This window comes from Magallana gigas, chromosome 7 (assembly GCF_963853765.1).
Source record: "Magallana gigas chromosome 7, xbMagGiga1.1, whole genome shotgun sequence".
Taxonomy (NCBI): domain Eukaryota; kingdom Metazoa; phylum Mollusca; class Bivalvia; order Ostreida; family Ostreidae; genus Magallana; species Magallana gigas.
The window spans coordinates 41755956-41765921 of record NC_088859.1 but is presented as its reverse complement, the minus strand read 5'-3'; the positions used below and the strand labels follow the sequence as shown (position 1 = coordinate 41765921).

The window sequence follows — 9966 nt, the reverse complement described above, 5'->3', positions numbered from 1 at the left end:
ATTTTTATAAACCCCATGCATGATTGACCTATTTGTTCCCAAATTAGGGACGGACCCTTACAATGCAAACTGAAGAGGTCAAAGTGCGTGGTTCTATCATGCAATGAAAATATCAGTAAGAGCATTCCGTCCAATGACTACGTACTCGTGGTCATAATCTACATTTTTATTGTTAAAATTAGATTATACTTACATACTAGAGGAACAGTAGCACCATATGAAATACCTTCTTTCAATAAGAAAACCTGTGCTCAGGTGAGCAGTGAAGGCCATGGGTCTCCAGTATTAGTAGCTTCAATTACATGCAATGCAAATAGATTTACGGGACATATTTTTTCATAAAAGAGCGGCTTTAAAACAATTTCAAATTAGAAGCCGATATCAGAACAAATTAGAAGCCGATATCAAAACAATGGGTAAATGGAATAAATTACTCGATTCTTGACTATTATGGCATTACATGTAGTAAATCGTTGTACATGTATAACAATTCCTAACTGTAAACATATATTTCAACCCCAAATGTGATACCCAAAGAATGTTGATGTAAGTGTGATTTTGTTCCTTGGCCTAATAGTGTATGTCCGGTTACTTTTGCTATTATCATTTTTGGAACACAAAATGCGGATATTCTTTCTGGTATTGTATCACTGTTCAACGTGTATTTTAAAACTTATTAATCTTAAAGCGCAAAAAATACTTGCACAAATATATATTGTTTAATATAAACAGATATACTCCGTTCTTTGTAAATTTTGTGACATGCGTGAAATAAATGTGACAGTTCAGATTATGATAATATTATTTCGCTAATTACTAGTTATTAACAAAATCATATGCCCATGATTTGATAATATGCTTGAAGCTTGGTAAAAAAAAGTATAAAATGGATAGCAAACTAATCTTAAGACGCACCATCCATGCAAGTTTGGTGAAGTTAAAACTAGTAGTTACTATATCTTAGATAATGTCATCAATGGGCATCTGCTCCAAAAACTTAAGCATGCTTCGAAAACCTTAACTTCCTCCAGCATCTAAAATTCATAGGTCAGATTCAGCATATAAGTCTTTTAAGTCCATAAATAGAACCAGACGAACAATCCATACAAAATTTGGTGAGGATAGGACAAATAATAACCTAGAGTCAGGACATGCTCCGAAAAGTGTAAATACGTCCGGACGCCAACGCCGTGGGTACTTCATAAGCTCTCCCGACTTCGTCCTGGTAAGCTAAAAATAATTCTAGAAATTGGTGTTTACAAGAAACTATAGATTAGCCATATTTTTAAAGGAAATTTCAAAAATAGTGCATTTACAAGAGGACATTATAGTTAACAAGAGTTTGTTGTGTAGTTGATGCAGATATGCAACATTTTCAGCATATGAAAATTTCATAAAACTGTGTAACTGCCTTCAAAATAGTATGTTTTGTAATGACTTGTATTATGGTTACCAGTTACTAGTATTCATATGCATAAAAATTAAAATTGATGATAAAATGTTCGGTATAAAGAAAATTTCAAACGCTAACTGCTTTCTGAAATACATGTACATGTATATGTTTACTACAACAAACCGTGAGAGTAGTTCTTTGGAAAACTTGGTTGGCCGTTCTATCCAAGCAAAAACTTCACTATTTATTAACTTTTCTCCACAAAAGCGTGTACGTGTACTAGTCTTTTGAAATACTAGCAATCAATAAAAATTAACTGTATATCTTTATGTTGAATAAGTGTATTTTCTTTTTTAAGCTTGTTGTCTAGCAACATAGCATCATCGTCGGTAGCCCAAGTGTGTTTGGTGCTTGTGGGCTCAAAATCGTGGTTAGAATTGATTTCCGCGACAACTCCTTACTTTGTAAGTTTTAAAAGACTCGGTGTTTTTTTGGCCATTTTTATTTGGTTTCCGTTTTGACTCACTGGGGATATTAATGGGGTTGGTTACTTCCACGAGGTCATCAGTGAAGTTTCATTGGGGCATTATTTGGGTTCAATGGGGATATAATTGGGGTAAAAAGACACGCCGCTCTTAAGACTGTCTCTTTTAATATGAACATAATTTTGTTGCATAATTTAGGCTAAAATAGGCTGTGCCTGCTGCACAATCCCATTCAATATACATGTAACGTTATATTGAATAAAATATTATTAAAATAATTGCGTTGCTTTTTAAATAACAATTCAGGAAACGCGAATTTTACAAAAGAAGCAAATCCTACAACCGTTCGTTGAATTACAGTACCAATAGAGTAAATATTTATTTTCTTTTGACATGTTAACACATTTTTGATCAGTACCACAAAAGTGTTTCCTACAACAGTATTTTCATTTCATTAACCCTTCCTCTGTGTCCCTTTGCTCTGGATCCGTGTTTGTAGCCAGTGGCTATGTGAACGCTAACATTTCTTAATTCACCGAATTTTAAATCAGAGTGCGAAAGGCAACAATAAAATATACAGTTCGTTCAATGGTTATACTAAGTCATCTTTTATACTTAGTATATGAAAATATCTTTAGTATTTTGAAAACTTAAACATCCAGAGGATTGAATAATTCAATTAAAACGCAGAAGAATCTGAAAAAATTTCATTTTTAATAAATATATCAGAAACTATTTCATTTAATCTCTTTTTTCGATAAAAGCTTTATAACAAATTCAATGCCCCGACATCCTATTTCTCTGTGATATACTGGGTCTAGAGTCTATTCGAGCATTAGTTGATAAAAATGTTAAATTCTAGAATTGTGATCACATTATAGAGTTGTTTCATGATCATATATAAATTCTCCATACATGAGTTTTTCCTTACTTTTTCTCTTGAATATTGGCATTAATTTTTCGCTTCTAAGCGTTGTTACACTGAACAAGAGACCCACCGGCCTTGACGATCACACGAGTACCATTGCCTAATGTAAAACTGTTAATGGACAATGCATGTAAACTTATGGACCATACACAATAGTCCCCCTCACCCCGAATGAAAGCCTGAACCCCTGCCCAATGAACAAGAATAGAATTCCTGGGTCCCCCGCCTGTCAGGCAAACTAGTATCGAGTCTATCGACCAAGGCTGATTTTCGAACTTGACCAAGGTATTAGTGGTATAAACATTTGGTACAAATTTAATGAAAATCCGTCAAAATTTGTAGGCATGAGAGCGCTTACAAGGTCAATTTTTGGATAAAACGGAGTCATTATTGTGGTCAAAGTCCCATAACTCCAACAAAAAGTATCGACCAATGCTGATTTTCAAACTTGACCAAGGTATTAGTGGTATAAACATTTGGTATAAATTTGATGAATTCCGTCAAAATTTGTAGGCATGAGAGCGCTTACAAGGTCAATTTTTGGATAAAATAGGGTCATGATTGTGGTCAAAGTCCCATAACTCCAACAAAAAGTATCAACCAATGCTGATTTTCGAACTTGACCAAGGTATTAGTGGTATAAATATTTGGTATAAATTTGATGAAAATCCGTCAAAGTTTGTAGGCATGAGAGCGCTTACAAGGTCAATTTTTTGATAAAACGGAGTCATTATTGTGGTCAAAGTCCCATAACTCCAACAAAAAGTATCGACCAATGCTGATTTTCGAACTTGACCAAGATAATAGTGATATAAACATTTGGTATAAATTTAATGAAAATCCGGCAAAATTTGTTGGCATGAGAGCGCTTACAAAAAAATGTGACGGACGGACGCACGGACCCACGGACCCACGGACACACAGACCCACGGACACACGGACCCACGGACACACGGACCCACGGACCCACGGACGGACGCCCGGCATTTCTATGTCCCCGCACCACGTTGCGGCGGGGGACAATAACAAATACACTTAGTTTACCCCCCCCCACCCCTCTCCACTATGAAAGTACGGAAGAAAATATTTTAACAATTTATTTCACAATCTAAGAAGAGGACATTTTTTACCAAAATAGCAAATGCATTTAGTTTATCTCCCTCTACTTTGAAAGGAAAGAAAAAAATAGTGTAAAATCTTATACATTTTTAATATAGCAATACGGGCCCGCCAAAGGGCCTGGACCACTGACCTAGGGGCCAAGAATTACACAATTTTAGTAGAGGGCATAATGGACTTCATAATCATGTATTAGTTTTTTTAGTTTTTCTCTTTATACTGGAGTGGAGAAGACGTTTTTGTTAGATTTAATAAATTTTCACTACAGTGAAACACGCTTACAACGAAGTGCCAGGGACGAACAATTTTGCTTCATTATAAGCGTAATTCATTATATCCGTCAAGTTTACAACATGTTATAAAGTAACGGAGAATGAAAATCACTACTCCAACCCTAAGCTGTCATGAGGATTAAATGCCAAAACCAAAATTTTGGACAAAATTGCAAGTATCTATATATATACATGTATAATTATATCTTATCACAGATAAGGAGAATCCCCATATTTGAAGTAAAATTAACTATAGTTCCATGCATGCTGTGGTGCACTTCATGCAGCAAACACTGTCTCTCTTTGTCTCACAACTTCCATGCATTAGTCATCATTAGGTGAAAGTAGGCATCGTTGTCTACAGAGGCGCTAACTCCAGCATAATAATTCAAAAATTCCTCTTCAGTCACCTGTGATGAAGCAAACAAACAAAAAATCAGTGCACAAACAAAATTTCATATACAAGGCCTCATCATGCAAAGTGTTAAGAGCATTCATTAAAGTATTTTTTTAAAGAATAAAACGAAAATTTAATTAATTTAAAATCAGTCTGTATGTCTATTTGATCAATTCAAAATTAAATCAAAATTCAAATATATCGCTAATTTGTCCTTAAAATGGCATCAATAACAACATTAGAATCAGACCTTCTGTCATCTTGAATTCCTCAATCTACTAAGTTGATTTCTGCTAAATTCTGGTTCAGTTTTGTTGAGTTTTCACAAAATTTCACACAACAGTAAAATACAGTAGGCTGCATGTCCACATGATTTTCAATGTTACATTTAATGGTAACCTTTTCAAATTTCATCTTAAGCTTATGTTACAAGAAATATAAATATGTACTTAATGGTTGGTAGATAAATACATGTATAGACATCTACATACATTGTATATTGATATGTATGATAACAGAGTTGCTGGATTATTTGAAGATGCTACATGTATATACTCCTAGCAAAGAGATTGGATATAAAATGACCCACTGCATGCATTTTAAATGGATTTTCATTGATTAATTTTATCATTTATTTCTTGAAATTCTGTATCTTTATTGATTTAGAGTAGGAGTGTTTTATAAAAGGGGAATTACTCCTATTAATTTTAATTGCAAAACTATGGAGTGGTGTGATGCCATGTACTAGCACTTATTAAAGGGCAACTATTTTTGTCTTCACAAAAGTTTTACTTTAAGTTACATACAATAAGGAAAGCTAAGATGAAATAAAACTTTCACTACTTATCAAATCAAACAGAATGCACACACACACACAGAAACTTAGAGAAAGTACTCATGTACCAATTAACAGCTAGTGAAACTTTATACAAGTACACATGTATGTAATGAACTAATTATGGTAGCTCAGATCCACAGGCCTCGTTGTGCACATGCATGCAATACATGCGTATGTTCTGTATATAACAAACACAGTTCTCCAAGATCTAACATTATATTTTAATGTTCAGTATAAAATTGTCAAAATAGACATTCTATGAATAAATAAGACTGTTTTATAAAAACGATAAACTAGTAAAATGATTTCAGAGACAATAAGTTATGTTAATTAAAATTCAAAAAACAATACTTGGATTAAAATCACAAAATTTAAAACTTCACAAAGTACAAATGATTAAAATGAATCAGACTTTTGTCAAAATTCGTTCATTACTGGATATATCAAACCAAGCTCATTTTTTCTTTCTCGTAGAGTTTATGAAACATACAATAACAACATTCTCATCAACAATAACAGCATAAAGCTTAGAATTTATAAACAAGAAAAAAACTCATTGATTTTTAAAAACCCTGTGGTCAGTGAAATTTCAAAATATGAAATATGCTGTAACAAAAGAATCTCAATAGAAACAAAGTAAAAATAGAAGCAAGAAGACTGCACAGTCTTTGTGCAATTGTGCTGTAGTGCTAGGTCTGAAGTTGTGCTCACTATTTCACTCTAGCTTTTGTTGCGGGCTGTGATCCAGTCATGCCTGCTTCATGCTGGATGCCGGAGGAAATAGAAAGACGTCTTCTTTCTTTGGTCTTCACATTTTTTTTTTTGCTTTTTCGCAGTGCAAATCTACTAATTGTTCCAAAGTTTTCAGAAAGCCATAGCACACATCTAAGGGGGAGGTAGGAAAAAGCAGTTCTGTGACAGACATACTTATACTCTAACATGTATATGAAATTTGTTTGTTACAGATGCGACACTCTGCCAGTTACATCCTGCTAAAAAAAGTGTTCTACAACTTGAACTGAACAGTTCATTAGTTCAGCTAATTCTGGTATATAAGAAAAAATGAAATGGAATGGACATTGTCTCATATTCAAATTCTATATCTACAATTCTTACCCCTAATAGAAATATAAACCACCATTACAAAAAATACCAAGAATTGATTAAATGGGAGTGTTTGATTAGAAAACTGCGTTATTTATAACTTCCAAGCATTAACCATCATGAGGTTAAAGTAAGCATCATTGTCAATTGAAGCACTAACTCCAGCGTAATAGTTCATGAATTCTTCTTCAGTGACCTGTCAGAAACACAACATTGAAGTGTTATAACACAATGGAGTTCAAACAGTGTTAGCTTAAGATTTCATTGGAGCCCCTCTGAACATAACGATGTGTACTGAATGAGAGAGTCGAAATTTGTTTGGAGATACTTTTACTCCCTCTCTTTGCTGGCCTGAAAGTATGTTGATTTATCTATTTACATGTAGTTCAAGTCTACAAGATTATGTGTTTGTAGCTGTACCAAGGGTTGTAAGAAAAGCTTAAAGGTGTTTAAGAGTTATCTTTCTTCTCTCCACAGAACGTTCAGACACTTTTAGAGAATTTCATTCACTGAGGTTAATTGCCTGATTTATTTAATAAAATCATTACAATTACTGCTAAAAAAAAGAATCAAATTTAAACTCAAAGTGTATTCACTATCTCACTTTTCTAACAACCCTCATATACCTATATGTATATAGCTTAATTGTATATACAAGTAGTCGATCTGTAAATTGAAATGAAGCAGTGAATGGGTCTATGCATGCAGGTGAAGTTGCTTTAATAATTGTGATATGTTTGATCATGCTTTTTTGTACAGTCTTATGGATAGTTTTGTATGTCTGTACATCAGATAAATAATAAATAGATAACATTATGCAAAGACAGAGAGGAGGCATTTTCAAATACAACAGTAAAAATTCACCATTCTTGACTGTAATTGTTCATTAACAATTCTTGAGTTCTTCCATTTTTCATTTTTTTTCATTGATAGTTATACTGGTTGATTAAAGAATTAGCTTTGTCAGACTTTCAAGAAACAATCAAGTCAATCCATGAAAAACATTACCAAAAGCCACATTTTCTCTACTCAAAAGCCACTACGATGAAATTCAAGTGCATTGGTGAAAGAGATTTTACCTTTCCGTCTTTGTCGTTGGGAGAATCGAAGGAGTCTAAGAACTGTTTGAGGCACTGGTCTTCCGTCCACTCTCCGCTGATGTATTTGGGGTGTTTCTTTACGTTGTACACACCATGAAGATCCTGTACGGTCACCACGCCATCCCCTGTTCTGTCCAGTTTCTGGAATGCTCTCCTTATGAGTTCTTTCCTTGAGTTATTCATAGGTGGCTGTGCAAGGAAAAAAGACTGTGAACACTTGGGTAATGAAATGAGCAATATATCTGGAGCTATACCTTAGTTCCTGATAATAATTACACACTAATAACTATCGTTTCCAGAATTCTAAATGAAAGGGGTAGGGGAAACTAGAATATACTTGCTCTATATGAAGAGTATTAGTATAAACATGTTTTCAATGAAAATTTTTTTGTACATACTTTGTATTTAAAAAAATTCTACATAAATAGTACTGGAAGAAAATATCCCAAAAAGGGAAAGAACTGTACATCACTTACTCTGAGGGCAGTCAAGAATTCATCAAATGACAGGGACCCACTGTGATCCTTATCTAACTGTTGAAACAATGAGCTCACGACATCATCATCCATGATCAACCCATAATCATGAATTCCTTTTTTAAATTCCTTCATGTTCAGACTTAAATCGGAATCATCATCCATTATTCTGAATGTTCTGTAAATACACAATCATGAGAAAAAATAGACATATTGGCATATATTTTCATGTACATGTTGTATGTTGCAGCAATTTTGGGGGGATGTTGCTTGGCATGCCAAAATAAAATTTCTTATATATATAAATTATGCAGACCATCTTCTGTAGGTAAGCAACATACCAACGTAATATATTTATTATGGTATATATATTTTATTTTAGAATTGAAATGCCATGAGGAACTTAATTTTTATGTGATATATGTCTAATTCATAACCTTTGAGGAACTTAATTTTTAAGTGATATGTCTAATTCATAACCTTTACCTTGCAGAATCATTATTATAATATTACATACATACTGTAAACGTAATATATTTGGCGTGTACATTATTTGGCGGAAATTAGTTTTTGAACAAGTTGGCGTGGATTTGAATTAGCATATTCCTGAATGTGACTATTCTTATACATATATGCATGGCATTTAGCGATGTACTTGATTTTGCAGAAGCCCCATTCCGCCAAAAGCGCTAAATAGAATACACAGTCAAATCTAGTACGTTTACAGTATTGTATTTTTCACTTTTCATTGGTGTCTATATTATATGTATACAAATCATACTTTTATTTTTTTTATTATGTCCCCAACGGCACAGGCACTGAAGTTATATATATGTATTTTCCTTGTGTATTATTAGATAGAGGGTATATATTTTTTAATATGAGAAAAAAATATAATATGTCAGGTGCATGTGCCCAATGGGTTCATGCCTGGCAATATAAACAATACCATGTATTCTATTTTATTCCTCCATTGCTGGTTGCAATTGATACATTTCAATTATTTACCATATATAGCCTGCACACCTGAATTAATTTGTATACACTCCTATGTTTATATTGCGTGATGAAACATGTTTCTAAAGGCCTACATAATTTGTACATTGATATGCATTGAAGTCTTCGGGTGAATCTATTAAAATGAAAAAAAAATAGAATAAAGCCCTCACCTGCCGAGACCTTTGATACCACTGGCCCCTCTTGCTAGACAAGCGTAGCGAAGCTTTTCAATGGGGTCTTTTGCCTCCTTCATCATTCTCTTCGCTTTCATTTTCAGCTCATTGTTTCCTCTCTGTGTGCAGGCCATGTTTAGAAATCTGTCTTGCAAAGAAATTCACAATATTTTCAAAAGGTACGGAATTGTTGAACGATCACTCAATGTTATATTATCAAAAACAAACTTATAAACCCTGGATATATACCTGAAAACGAGTGGTGTCTAGAAGTAAACAATTTACCTGTTTTCGCACCTGGTTTCCGCTTCAAGTTATGACACGCTTTATTTATGTGGTTGCGATGACAACGGGGACCAGTCGTTAACAATGTTTGATCATTTTGTAATTAATTACCCATTCATTAATAATGGATGTGAAAGTGAAATGACATCGTTTAATCATTTTCTAAAATTTAATTGCTAATTAATGACTTGAAAGACTTCAACTAGGGTACATTTAAATGAGAATTGTTTTGGTGCCGGGTTCTCCTTTTAAAGATATATGGAAAGCTAAATGGGACATTACGAGAGAGAGAGAGAGAGAGAGAGAGAGAGAGAGAGAGAGAGAGAGAGAGAGAGAGAGAGAGAGAGATACGCGACGATGACACCTTTTATTTTAATTTCAGGCACGTAGCATCAAA

General features: G+C 33.7%; 1 protein-coding gene across 6 annotated transcripts in view; it reads right to left on the bottom strand.

The window, feature by feature from the left end:
- Nucleotides 1-9711, bottom strand: part of LOC105348488 (calcyphosin-like protein) — a 9929-nt gene extending 218 nt beyond the window's left edge. Inside the window, exons 1-5 of one of the 6 annotated variants that reach the window (XM_020062444.3) lie at nt 9534-9641; nt 9282-9428; nt 8113-8290; nt 7616-7825; nt 3889-4607 (exon numbers count right to left, since the gene is read on the bottom strand). In XM_020062444.3, the coding sequence (XP_019918003.2) occupies nt 4506-4607; nt 7616-7825; nt 8113-8290; nt 9282-9418 (627 nt within the window). In that variant the 5' untranslated portion in view covers nt 9419-9428; nt 9534-9641 and the 3' untranslated portion in view covers nt 3889-4505. Of the gene's footprint in view, nt 1-3888; nt 4608-5629; nt 6733-7615; nt 7826-8112; nt 8291-9281; nt 9433-9533 lie in introns of those variants that run through there. The other 5 variants (XM_011457934.4, XM_011457935.4, XM_011457932.4 and 2 more) reach the window with 5 other exon arrangements.
- Between the last annotated feature and the right edge of the window lie 255 nt (nt 9712-9966).